General features: G+C 47.0%; 1 protein-coding gene across 7 annotated transcripts in view; it reads right to left on the minus strand.

The window, feature by feature from the left end:
• Nucleotides 1-13829, minus strand: part of Mtcl1 (microtubule crosslinking factor 1) — a 111695-nt gene extending 97866 nt beyond the window's left edge. For 5 of the 7 annotated variants that reach the window (XM_055610157.1, XM_055610154.1, XM_055610153.1 and 2 more), the window contains exons 1-3: nt 13246-13829; nt 3488-3712; nt 1746-1904 (exon numbers count right to left, since the gene is read on the minus strand). In XM_055610157.1, coding sequence (XP_055466132.1) covers nt 1746-1904; nt 3488-3712; nt 13246-13368 — 507 coding nt within the window. In that variant the 5' untranslated portion in view covers nt 13369-13829. The remainder of the gene's footprint in view (nt 1-1745; nt 1905-3487; nt 3713-13245) is intronic. The other 2 variants (XM_055610152.1, XM_055610156.1) reach the window with 1 other exon arrangement.
• Nucleotides 13830-13839: the final 10 nt, after the last annotated feature.

Consider the following 13839-nt stretch of genomic DNA (forward strand, 5'->3'; position numbering starts at 1 on the left):
ATGAAGATGTGCTCAAGTTCTATCAAAATACTAGACCATTTTATCTAAGAGACTTGAGCATCTGTGGACTACAATTTCTGTGGGGCTCCTGGAACGTCCTGGTATCACTATGTATGCATGCATGCATGTGTACATGTGTTACGTGCATGTATGCAACTAAAATATGTATAGCTAAATATTAACACCAACACATCCACTGAGATCAATTTTATAAAATATACTCCTGAATTATTTTCTATACACACTGATAGGGCTGGACCTGTAGAACAGAGCAGTTTTGGAGAACTTAAACCAAAGGAAAAGCAGACAGTAAAAGGTACCAGAGGCAGTGAATGAGGCAGAAGACTGATCACTAGACTCATGCCTGGGGATGAATCCAGGCAGCAGGTAAGGGGCGTGCTCTACTCAAGATGAACGTGCTTTCACAGCTGGCCTCCTGGACAGTGAAGCCTTGCAGCATCTGCATCCCTAGGCCCAGCAAGCTGTGATTGCCACGGCGCGGCACCATCATCTCTGTGTTGGCTCCTCACTCAGCATGTGTCAGGCATCCATGCAGGCACACGGATCCCACAGTGAACTGGACAAACCCCTGCCCCTGTTCAGTGGAGCTCACATTACAGAGGAACATAGGGAGAGGTAAGGAACAACACTTCCAGAGACACCACGGCCATGAGCTAAGGTGGCAGCATCTCGGCTTTGAAGCGATCTGTGTTCTGCTACACAAACCTTGGTCACCCTGATGGACTGCAGAGCACATTCACGCCTGCAGCCCCAAACGAAGTGTGGCGCTCCACATGTGGCCGGGGGGGGGGGGGGGGGCGGCCCGAATGAGACAAGAAATGTACCCAGAAGGCATGGGGTACTCCATGAGGCTATCTGGCAGGTCACATGCCAGCTTGAACCAGCCTTCCCTGGTGCCTTCTCACATCATCGGGATACAGGGTGTTTTCCAAGAAAACACTCAGCTTCAATGTTATAACAAAGTCGAAAAGGAAGTCAAGCCAGGACTTTACATTGGCATATGCAAATGAAATGGTTTTCTTTTTTTCTAGACTACTTTGCTAGAATAATCACTCTGTAACTTTGGAAAGTATCTTTATATAGATATCTATGTTTGACTCATGCTGGCTGAATGATATATAGGGGTGTGTGTGTGTGTGTGTGTGTGTGTGTGTGTGTGTGACATATCTATTTTCAGAGAGCCTTTTTTGCTGTTGTTTTCAGACAAGGTCTAACTCTGTAGCCTTGGGTGGCTAGGGGCTGGCTATGTAGACCTGGCTGGCCTTGAACTCAGAGATCTTCCTGCCTCAGCCTCCCAAGTGCTGGGGCTATAAAAGGCATGAGCCATCACACTCAGGTGTTTATGTGATTTTGATCAACAAACATAATACCCTCCCAGTTCATTAGAAGGAAAGATTGGGGTGGGGGTGGGGAGAGCTACTCTTTAATTCTGTATTCTAGCAATAATACACTGCACTTGGGCATACTGAAGGGGTTGATGGCCTACTCATTTGAATGCAAATGGTAAGAAATGAATTTAGACTAGAGTTCCAAAGCCTTTTATGTAAAAGGCCAGTGAGCAAACAGTTCAGGCTTTGCAAACCATCTACAGTCTTTGCTCCATAATCCTCTTCTCCTCTGTGTGTTTATGTGACTTGTTTTTGTTTATTTGTCTTCCAAACAAACAAAAGGTGTGAGGTGTGAGGAGTCCCCAGTTGCTAGCGGCGCCTGCATCTCCGTGTTACCTCTCTGAGTCTCTCCAGCTCGTTCTGAAGTGCCTGTCTGGATATCTCCACCTCGATCATCTGCTGCCGGAGCGTGTCGTTGTCATCTTCAGCCTTGGCGCGCTTCTCCTCCACGGTCTCCAGCTCGTGGTGCAATCTCACAGACACGTCTTTGGCGACCTGCAGTGGACACACGGGGATCGTACCAGGATATGACATCTGGGGAACACTAAGGGAATAGTCAGACAGCCTCAGAGGCAGAATCATTAAGTCATCGTAGCAAGAACTCAGAAAGTACACGACAGAAGAGAGTACTAGACGATCCAAGAATCCAACATCTGAAGTGCTGCAAACTCTGAGCCACTTTCAGGCCCGAACACTTTGAATAAAGAATACTGTCTTAGCTAGGGTCTCTGTTGCTGTGACTAAAAGCAACCTGGGGAGGAAAGAAAAGGGAGGGGTGCTGCTCACGGCCTTGCTCCCCATGGGTTGCCAGCCTGCTTTCTTATACCACCCAGGACCACATGCTCCGAGATGGCACTGCCCACAACGGGCTGGGCTCGCCCACATCAATCATCAGTCAAATGTCCTACTGACTTGCCTACAGGCCCATCTTAGGGAAGCATTTTCTCAACTGAGAGTCCCTCTTCTCAGAGGTGTCTCTTTTGTGTAAAGCTGAGAAGAAGAAAAAACAGAAAAAGAAATTCGCAGCACGGATACTCAATGAATAATTTAAACCTGAAACTACATTAGGAAGGAGAACATGGCTTTCATGATGACAAAGCATGGATAGGGCTGTTTCCTCATGCAGCATCATCAGAATGCTAATTCTCCTTGCTCTCACATGTTTCCCGTCAAACAAATCAATATTAAACCTAGAATCAATAAAAATAAATAAATAAAAATTTTGTATGGAGTAAACGGTCCATAATCAAGTTATTAAAGATGTCTTCTGTGGCTCCAGTATGCTTAAAATACTGCAATGTTTAAGGCAATTAAATGCTTTTACTTTCTCTTCTAAACTTTATTTCTTTTATTTTTATGTGTATGAGTGTTTTGCCTGCGTGTTTTACATGCAGTGCTCATGGAGGCCAGGAGATAGTGCCAGATGCCCTAGAACTGAAGCTGTGGATGGTTGTGAACCACCATGTGGAATGGAACCCAGGTCTTCTGCAAGAGCAGCCGGTGCTTTTAACTGCTGAGCCTCCCTCCACCCCAAAGCTCCTTTACTGTCTAAGAGTGAATGAGGAAAGACTGTAAGAGAACTATAAATCACCCTTCCTTACACTGAATGAATTTTGTTAATGGCTGACAACTGAGAGAACTGCAAAGATTATTCCTGCTACACGGAAAGCCAGATGAGATTTCGCACTCTCACAGCCTGGAGGACATTCTGTGTAACCCACATCTAGATAAATGACTGGACAATGAGGTCATGACAGCTCTGCACTCCCCTTCAACCGGTGATTCTCATTCTTTCTTGCTCTCTTTGAGATCTATTAATTTTTATTTTATAGAGGTATTTTTTTATAGAGGTAATTTTTATTTCGTAGAGGTATTTTGCCTACATATATATCTGTACACCATGTTCATTTCTGGTGCCCACTGAGACCAGAAGAGGGCATCGTATATCATGGACATGGAGTTACAGGTGGATTCTAAGCCACCATGTGAATGCTGGGAATCGAAACCAGGTCCCCTGCAAGAGCAGGAAGTAAACGTCTCAGACTCCTAGGCATGGGAGGCTGGGTGACCTCACTCACCTTCAAGTCCTGCTCCAGGCTTCTGATGAGTTCCCCGTCCACCTGCCCCGTCTCCGCCACCTTCAGGCTTTTCTGCTCAGCCTTCCTGAGTCGGTACTGCAGGATTCTGCAATTCTTGTTAGCTCGGTCCAGCTCTCTCCGCAGCTCCTGCAGCTGGTAGCCGTCCTCTTCTAGATAGCTGTCTCTCATCTCTTCCATCTCTGCACGGAGTTCATCCAGCTCGTCCTAGGAATCCAGACACCTCAGGTGAGCCAGACCCCCACCCAACTCCAGCCAGGACACTAAATGTCAAAGGTCTAGACATGCCGTGGTCACACAGGATTAAACAGCAAGGAACCGCTGGAAATTGTCACATGACACAACAGTGTCACCAAGTGTTTAAATCTCCTGAGCTGAAGCAGTTACCATGGCTCCTCACAGCTTCTATTTCCTTACATGTCCAGAAAGGAAACAATTAAGCCTTCAAACTCAAGCCAAAGGCACAATTTCAGTACTAAGATGAACCCGACAGACCTTCCTCTTCACTGGACATAAACTTTAGTAGGCTAATAACTGTTGATTGTCCTGGAATTACAGCCTGCCTGCAAGCATCTCTAAAATTCGAATCCATGATACAAATGTTAGAGCTAAAATGTTTCCCATTATTTCAAATACAGAGTTTGTCTCCCCGTCTCCTATCCCGCATTTCCCATACCTCCCATTTTTACAATAAAAAAATGAGCTTTCTCTCAATGAGAAAGCATTATGTAAAATTATAGAGCCCACTGTTCCACACTCAGCTCCCGCCTTAGGCCCCAACACTGATCAGCCTGAATACCAAAATGAAATCATACTAAGTTTCCCATGCCACCAAACAAAACTGTGTTGTTATGTGACCTTCTGAAAAATCAGGGAGAGCTGATAGCCAAATGTCTCAACAGGCCAGTTTCAATGCTGTTGAAACAAACTCCCAGGCCCCACCTCAGCTTTAATCTTTCCTGGGAGGAGAGTAACCTGAGGTAACCTGATATCTAATCTGCTATTTTTCTATGGTTCTCTCTCCTTGGTCCTGTCTCTCATGGACAGCAACTTCGAAACACCCAAGTCTGTTCTTTGTTCTTTGTTACGGCTTTCTTCGGTCTTTCGCTGTCTAGAAAATCAGCCTTAGCCCAAGGAACTAAGGAATTTGGAGTGCTTGATTCTAGAATTGCAGCTAAAGCCCTGTCCTTAACTGAGGCCTCGCCCTGGCTCCCAGCTTCCCTCCCACCCTAGAGCCCAACTCTAGGAAGCCATCATTATCATCTCAGTGGGTGACTCTCCTCCCAGGATCCCAAATCCCAATTCCAATTCAGGTTTCGGCCTCAATCCCAAGTAATAAACAAATCCTTCCAGGGCTCACGGCTTCCCGGCAGGCATCCAAATCCTTCCTTAGTCTATCTCCACCTGCAGAGTTACCGCTTAGAATGCAAATTAGACGCCTCCACCCACTACCAAGACCCTTAGGGCCTTCTTTCTCAGAGTCACTCCCAACAGCCCTGCCCACCCATCCTCAGGGCTCCTCCGGGCCTGTAGGCCCACCTGTTTTACTTCCCTCCCACAGAGTGTAAAGTACGGGTAAGGACTCCCTGACCAGCCCCGGGTTGTGTGTCTGTCTCTGTCTCTGACACACACACACACACACACACACACACACACACACACACACACACACTTCCCCTACCTTCTATCACCATTTAGTGTTATTTGTATATATGTATGTTTTTCAACCTACCCTTAAACTTTAAAAACCCGAAACCTTGTCAGCTGGCCCTTCTTTGTACCCAGAGAAGCAAAAGGTACACAGGGGCCTCTCAAAAATATTTGTGGAATGAATATAGAGGAACATCATCAACACATAGAAAAGACCAAATCAGCAAGACAATGGAACTCGAACTTAATTGCAACATTGTTTTGCCCCAATCTTGCAGTCTAGTTAAGAAACCACCCCATAAACCAGTAAATGCAGCTGCAGAATATAGAATATACATATCCTAATAAAGTATCACAAATTATTTCGAGAAAGAGCTATTTAGAAAGAACATTAAGGAGCGCATTCTAGAAATTTTCATAATTTGTTCAGTAACTGGTGATTCAAATGCCTACAGAATAAGTACTCAGTTATTCCTATTTATGTTGTTCAACTAATATTGAGGCTCAAGAAAAGTAAGAAATGCTCACTCACCCACACTTGAACACCCTAAATAGCCCTCTTTTGCCCTGCTATTCAGTTTGTTCCAGCGTTCTTGGGGCTCTTACCACCCTCCATAATCCTGATTTGTTCTTAAAGCTGGGGATTTAATTACAACAGAGAAAAAATTTCCCAACATCTGAACCCCAGCTTGACAAGACCCTGAAAGGAAAATATCCTGAAAATGATATCATCGTGGATAAAGATGAAGAAAACATGTGAGGACTCGGGGATACACTTGGAGGAAGACTGCCCAACTCTGCTACATAGTCTGAGAAAAGAGACAAGGGAGCCCATCCCCCTAATCCCAGCTTGCAGCCTCCTCCTAACTGTCCAAGATCCTGATCAACAGGATCCCTGTGCTCCGCTGGCCAGCCAATCTAACCAAATTGGTGAGTTCCGAGTTCAATAAAAGACTATGTGAAAAAGAATAAAGTAAAAACGGATTGTCAGCCTCTGGCATCTACAGGCACATGCACAAATATATCCCTGCCTGAACACAAACAAGCACTAGACACAAGTACCCACATATGGAGAGCAACCTTTACCCACTTTCTAATGGTCAAATAAAAACCTCACAAATCTTGATGTACTAGCCTCCTCCCAAATTGCTTAGGCACCCGTGACGTCATCATTAGTCGCCACTGCCGGGGGCCCAGGATAAAGTGACCTGCCTCCCCCACTTCTCTCTCCCTTCCACCTTCCCTTCCTCCCCGCTCCCTTCCTCCTTCCCTTGCTGTTTCAGTCTCTCTTCCCTTTCTCTGTCTCTGCTTTAACAGGCTTACTCAGGCCTGTTAAATTCTCTTATGCTTCTCTTCCCCTAAATAAACTTTCATATAAGATCAGCTGTGTATATAGTATCATTTTAATATAAATAACAACACTCACACATGCCTATAATCCCAGCACTCAGGGAGACAGAGGCAGGTAGATCACTGTGAGTTTGAGGCCAGCCTGGTTTACAAAGCAAGGCCAGGACAGCCAAGGCTACACAGAGAAACAAAAGCAGAAAGAAAAATAAAATATCTATTCTGCTGAGTGTGAGGGTGCATGCCCTTAATCCTAGTACTCAGGAGGCTGAGGTAGGTAGATCTCTGTGAGTTCCAGTCTACATAGTGAGTTCCATACTCAAAAACAAAGAAACAAACAAAAACAAAACAAAAAAAAAAAAAAAAAAACACAAGACATTAATGGCTGGAATCACCCGTTCTGGTTTTAAAACAGCTGTATCCATAAGAAGATGGAAGACACAGTTCTCGAACACAAGTATGTTTCCTAGTTTTCACATATTACGTCAGGAGACGCACACCTGCCCTACTGCTGGCTATGCTGGAGAGATGAGTAAATAACCATTCCCAGCTAAAAACTGTTTTAGATGCGCCGTCACCTCTGCGAGCAAAAATTCCTGAAAAGAAGTGGCATCTGGCTGTGAACAAAAAACTGCTTGAAGTAGTCTGTTGCAGAGACTGATAGACAGATTGGGATTTCGGACCTGCAGAGAGACTTTTTGTAGCTTCAGAAGCTAATTACTTTAACTTGGGCTAGCGCTAGCCTTCTGGAACAGCCATTCCTTGCCCCAATCTGGATCTAAACTAACACCCCATAATAATAAATTAAAACTGCCTAAAAGCTATTAACTTAGCAGCACACTGGCTTCCACCACTCCAAGAGCTCAGCATCTCGGGCCTACAGAAACGCTTCCCCCATTTCACTGTGCCTGTCTCTCTGGTGTACCCACCAATGTATTTTAAAGTTGCCTTGACATAGGACTTAAGCGTTCGGTCAAACTATAAAAGCCCTGTAAAGCTGCTTTCACCTTGGAACATGGAATTTGGGATAACCTCCATCTGTGCTCCTAGACCATAATCACTCAAAATGGCTCCGGAATAAACGAGTTCTTATTCCCTTTAGGATGAAAGTGGTGGTTTCTGTGTGGACACCTCCCAATCACTGAACAGGCCACGTGTAAAGAGACAATTTTATTTTGGGCACAAATAATCAGCAACATTATTGGTAGAACTGAAAAGAAAACTAGAAAAAGACCAGAATTATCTTCACTCCAGTCACTGTTTCTATAACCCCATATTTTACACAAATTTCTGAAACGGAAGGTATCCTATATTATGCATGTTACTCTGCTTGCCAACCCTAAAATAAACCTCCATTTTCAGATACAAAAAAACCAGAGTGAGGCCAGGGCCTGTAACCTACTAAGGAAACTAGACTGCAAACATGGCTGTCTGCTACCAGACACCAAAGCTTCTAGTAAATGCAACAAATTAGCTGTTACAAGCAGGGCAGGCGGAACAGTAACAAACCTACAACTGTGCTTTTAAAAGCCCAAGATCCATGTAAAACTAAAAAAAAAAAGTTGCCCTGTGGTTAGAGCCTGAGAGTGGATGGCAAACATCCTCATCCAGGAGAGCAACTGGTACTCAGGAAAACACTGCAGCAGCCGGTGAAGATGTTTCAAACACTGGAAGCCTGAACGTTCAAATGCCTTCCTGCCCTAGCAGGCCTGCTCCAAAGGTAAACTGAGGACGGTGTTTCAACTCTCTCTGTGGCCTTGAAAAATGTGATCTTCAGGTCTAGTGAAAGTCAGTTAACCACAAAGGCAAATTATTAACCACGGATGATGGTAGCAGGGCCTTGAAACACAAAAAGTACTATTATTTGGACTAGGGTCATGGTGGATTGTGATTTTCAAACCAACACTACCTTACATTAACTTACTGAGGACATGCTAAACTTCAGGAGACAGTTTGTTCCAGAACCTTAAAGGTGTCTGCCATTTCAAAATATATATATATTTAAGAAGAGCAAACAAAGCAGAACATGCAGTGTTGTCAGCAAATATAATTTCGATATAGTAAGTAACGTAGAAAATTCTGATGTCTTCCACATGCACAAATTACTTTCTTTTTAAGATTTACTCAGCTGGGCAGTGGTGGTGCAAGCCTTTAATCCCAGCACTCAGAGAGGCAGCAGCAGGTGGAACACTAAGTTCGAGGCCAGCCTGGTCTACAGAGCAAGTTCCAAGACAGCCAGAGCTACAGAGAACCCCTGTCTAGAAAACCAAGCCAAAACAAAGATTTACTATTATTCTTTATTTATGTGTATATGCCTGCATGAGTTCATGTGACCCACATGTGTGCAGTTACCTTCCGGACAGAAGCATAGAATCCTTAAAAAGCTATGGTGAGCTGCCTGATTTGGGTACTGGAAATGGAACCTAAGTCCTTTCGTACACAGGAATGATAACAGACATCAAATTTAACAGACCTCAAATATGAAGAATTATGGGTGCCATGAATGTAGGTGACTAAAACAATTTATCCATAAGTTGTACCAAATCCAGGATTTCTTGATAAAATTAACCAAAACTCTAGGTCATACTAACAATTATATTCAAATCTCCATCTCTCTCTAAACCAAAGATGAACGGCATATGTGTGTGAAAATGCCATAATGAAATCCACCCATCACTTTGTATGTGAACTTAAAAGCTCGGACCAGTAAGTATTTCTGCGTTAGTAACTCCTTGTAAACAGACCCTGTGGGAACACAAACAGTCCTTTGGTTACTGTTGCAATAGTCTCCTCTTCGGGGAGTTTAAAGCAGAAACTGCTGTCTTTTGTCATATAGGAATAATCCGCCTCATTTCCTTTGGGACAATGGAAATGTTTTGTGCAGAGGACCAGCTGTAACCGAGCAGGCCCAGGGACTGCCACTATTGTTTACCAAGTGACAGTCCAGCCGGCAGCTGGGTGGCTACTGTCCTGGACCACAAAGTCTTGCCACCTAAGATTAGCATACTGATGCTTTCACGGCTGAAAAAGAATGCCTATGGGAAGCAGAATGTGGGGAAAGAATAAAGAATGCTATCCATGTTAACAGCCCCCCACAAAAAAAAGGGAATGGGAGGGGAGTGGAGGGAAAGGAAGGAGGAGTTGACCCTCCAAGGACTAAGATGATGATGGGTCTTGCCCACGCGCACCACCCCACCCTGAGGCCATGCTGAGCACCTGGCATCCAGCCAGCCAAATAGAACAAACCATGTCAGACTGAAACTAAAAAGCTCCCCTAAACCTCAGGGGTTGGGGGTGGTCCCCAGTGCAGAGTCACACATGACAGGGCTTCAATTCCCAAACACCTAAAACCTTAATGGTCTCTCTTAAGAAATCAATCCTCCCAAGAAGACAGTCATCTGCCCTCATTTAAGTAAAAACGATTCTAAGAAAATAACAGTGAGAAAGAAAGCAGAGCAGAAAGAAACAGCCCTTCCTAGCCTAACTTGGCCACCATGTAGGACATCAGGACGGAGTGTCCGCTGTCCAGGGCCATGCCGTGAGCACATCATAGTGAAAAGTAAGACGGCTGGGAGCATTTTCAAAACTCGGAGATAACCTCCTGAAAAGCCCGTAGAAATGGAGGGCGTAATTAATATGTTGGCAGTGAGCAGCCCTGCTTGTCTGATTGTCCCAGAGCACTCAAGCAGAACTCCAGGCAGGGAGGAACCAAGATAGTGTTTTGTTTTGTTGTGGAAGTGAGTCCTCACCATCCAGGAACTTGCCTGGATTTGTCTGGGAAAGACCCAAAGGCCTTGGATAGCTATGCTTGTCTTAACTTCTGAATATTATCTGTGAGTTCATCAAATGTCAAAGGACACCCCAAGTGCATTTCTGCTTGTATTTTCATGCAGAAGCAAGCCTCCGGGACTAAGGCTTTTTTTTTTTTTTTTTTCATGTAATTACCCAGTGCTTTTTGATGAAAGAACAGCGATAGGGTCAAGGATGATTCTGCACGCTCCATGCGTCAGAAGACAGAAAGCACACTAGTCCAAGAGATGCCCCCTGAATTTCTTTACCAATGGGACATCTTCCCAGAATAATGTCAACCTTATTTTCCTATTCCAGACACTCTGGTCAGCTGTGAAAGCTCTGCACTAAAATGGTAACAGTGCTCTCTCTGGAATAATGTGTAGATGTTACTCTGCACCAAATGCCTTACTGGAGAACACTAGTCAGTCACCTCAGGAGTTGTGTGCAACAAGCACATATTTCTCTACCTTGAGGGGATGGGGCAGAGGTACCCCAGTGTAATATCAATAAGCAAAAGGCAAAATTAAGTTTAAAACATGAACATTGCATCAAACATGTGCAAAAAAGAAACGACCACACTTCATCAGGGTTCACTGATACACAGTCCAACCAATTTCTAAGCAAGTGGGTGGGCTCACTGACCTGTGGGCAAGTCCACTAGGCTTATTATTCTTTTGAAAGTTGAACTAGTACAAGAGAAGCTTCTGAAGGACCCCCAGCGTACGCATGGCATACACACAGTCAACTCCTCTGGCTTCCTGCTCGCCTTCAGACACCCTCTAACCAGTTCTCTCTGCTGCGGTCCAGGGAAAGGCTGAAGGATGAACCCCAAGACTCAGCAAACAGATGGCTGGGAAGAAGCAACTGAATACTTCTTGCAAGTCAAACCTTACTGGCAGGATTTCTATGTCCCTTCAAACGCAGGCCAGTGAGAGATACTCATTATGAGAAGGAAACAGAGGTCCTTCTAGGAAAGCTAGTAAAGGAGCTGTGAGGCCGTGAATGATACACACCACGCAGAACAGCAACCAGGGAGCAGCCTGGCATGCAGGCTAGGAGGGGCCAAAGAGCAAGAAGACCCCCCACTTTTTTTTTTATTTTGTTAGCATAACCCTGAGGAAGACCTTAAGTGTCTGATCTGAGCATCCTGCCTGAGGAATTGGGGTTGTGACAAACATAACGGCAGCAGGTTTGAAAGGTGGAGGGGCTGTAGCACAGATCCTACTTTCAGCACACTTGGGCCCTGTGTCCTACACCTAGTGGGAAGGGGCGCGGAGGATGTGGGCAAAATCCAGTTCCTGTGTTACGAAGGGACAATGACATGTCAGGGACGCGATACCAGGTCCTGTGTCCGACAGCTGGGGAGTTCACGGGGAGCTCATCGTATGTTTACGATCAAGTACGTAGGCAAGGTAAGCCCGCAGTCATCCAAGAACTAACTTAGAAACGGCGTCTAAGTTGTTTGCCCTGAGATCAAGGGTGCAGGGACACACGCTCTTTCTTAGCAGGCTCAAGTTGGACTTGATCCGAGCAGAACTACTGTAGGCCGTGGGCCGCCGGTGAAGCTTACAGCTGGGGCTGCAAAGGCCTGAAGCTTACAGCTGGGGCTGCAAAGGCCGCCTGTCTCTCGCTGCTGCTGGACCTTTCCTACCACCAGGCATCTGCAGAGTGATGCCTGCTGGGAGCCACACACCGCTTAGGTCCACACCTTTGAAATGCTCTCTGCTATCTATTACATAAGGCCGAGGGACAAAAAGCACATGCATTTTTGGAAGTCTCCCAAAGCGCCCCCCTCACTTCTGTCTGCCTTGCTTCGCATAAGATAACCTAACTACTGGACTCAAGAGTAACTTCTGATAAATGACATGGGTTCAGAGGACCCACAGTCAAGGTGTTAATTCCGGCTCGACTTCTCACAACCCATCCTTAAAAACCTGAACCTCCTCCACCCCAGTCCCAAGACAGGGCCTCATTCAGGCAGGTTCACCACCTGCTAACCAAACAGCTCAAATTACATAACCCAGGATGCATGGGGCACCCTGGCACTGTGGAGGACATTCAACAAGATCTTGACAGATGTGTGAACAGATTGACATTCCTGGAGTTATTTAGTAACCTGAGGATTACAACAAATTAGGTCACTTTCCTTGTCCCTCCTTTGTTTTCTCTTATCAAATCACCTCAACTCTCTTTAACTTGCCCCTAACACTGTCTAAATATTCTGCTCTGCAGGCCAGCCCTGTAGAGAACGTGGAATCTGATTATCCATCCCAGTGCTAAGAAGATAAGACCATAGCTAGCAGGCCCCATTGGGTAACGCTCAGAGTGTGGGAGGACGCAGTTCCTTCGAAAGAGCTGCTGTGTCCTTTCCTGACACCACCGGCTTTGAAAAACCTACTCTCAGCCATTGACAAAGGGCTGCTCATAAAAATGCTGCTGTCCCTGAACACAGGCCGCAAAGTTCAAGGGGCCTCTTTGGGATTTAAATTATGTTTATCACTAAGGACCAGCCCCCCTTCTGCTACGCCCCAAGGGCTTGGAGAAGACTGAAAGGGACCCCGGCTCTTTCTGAACTCGTAGGAGGACCTGCGCGGGGAAGTCTGACACCTGGAAATCACATCACACACAAGCAGGGTCCCAGCTGGGCATCTAGACAAGCCTCTTCAACAGGTGACAGCGCAGGGATGGATGTATTCAAAACTATTTATAGCCACCCCAAAGGCATCAGCAGAGCCAGGCAACAAAACAAAACCAAAGAACAAACCTAAAGGTCCTCCCCCAAGTTTGGGGTTTAGTTACCAGAAGCTAGTGGCTTTGGGTAGCAGGGAGGTGCAAAGAAGACGGGGCTAGGAGTTAACGAGGCCCTAGGAGATGAGCTCGCAGGACCCCCGGGAAGCCAGAGGATCCAGGCTCCGCCTCCGAGACACCTGCCACCCCCAGCGGAAGCTCACCTTGAGGTAGTCGTTCTCCGAGCGCAGCTCCTCCATCTCCCTCAGCAACTCCTCCTCCTCGGCCACCACCAAGAGCCGGGGCTGTTCGCCCAAGCCTGGCTCCTTGGCGGTCCCGAGAACCATCCGCTCCGGTGGCGCCCGGCCCCCAACATCCTCCTGAGAACCGGGCCCGGGAGACCCCGAGGGGCCCCTGCCCGGGCTGCTTCGGCCCCCGAGACAGGCACCGGCGACAGGGGGCGCCGCGAGCAGCGCGGGGGGCTCGGGGCTGCCCGGCGGCGGCCCGCGGGGTCCGGAGCTGGGCGTGGGGGCCCCGCGCAGGGGTTCCCGGTCACTGGAGCCGGTGCCGGACTCGGCGTCGCTGCTGGCGGCGGGGAGCAGGCGCTGCTCATCGGACAAGGGTTCGGAGGCGCAGTCGGAGAGATCGGAGCTGCTGTCCGTGTGGCTGATCCGCGAGGTGGCCACCGAGGTCACGGAGAGGGTCACGGCGGGGACCCGAGCGGCGGGGGCCGGGGGCCCGAGGGCGCGAGCCGGGGGCGCCCCGGGGCCGCGCTTGGCTTTGCGGCCCTTCGCGACCGCGGGCGGCGGCTCGGCCCC

This window comes from Psammomys obesus, unplaced genomic scaffold (genome assembly GCF_907164565.1).
Source record: "Psammomys obesus unplaced genomic scaffold, mPsaObe1.curated_primary_1811, whole genome shotgun sequence".
Taxonomy (NCBI): domain Eukaryota; kingdom Metazoa; phylum Chordata; class Mammalia; order Rodentia; family Muridae; genus Psammomys; species Psammomys obesus.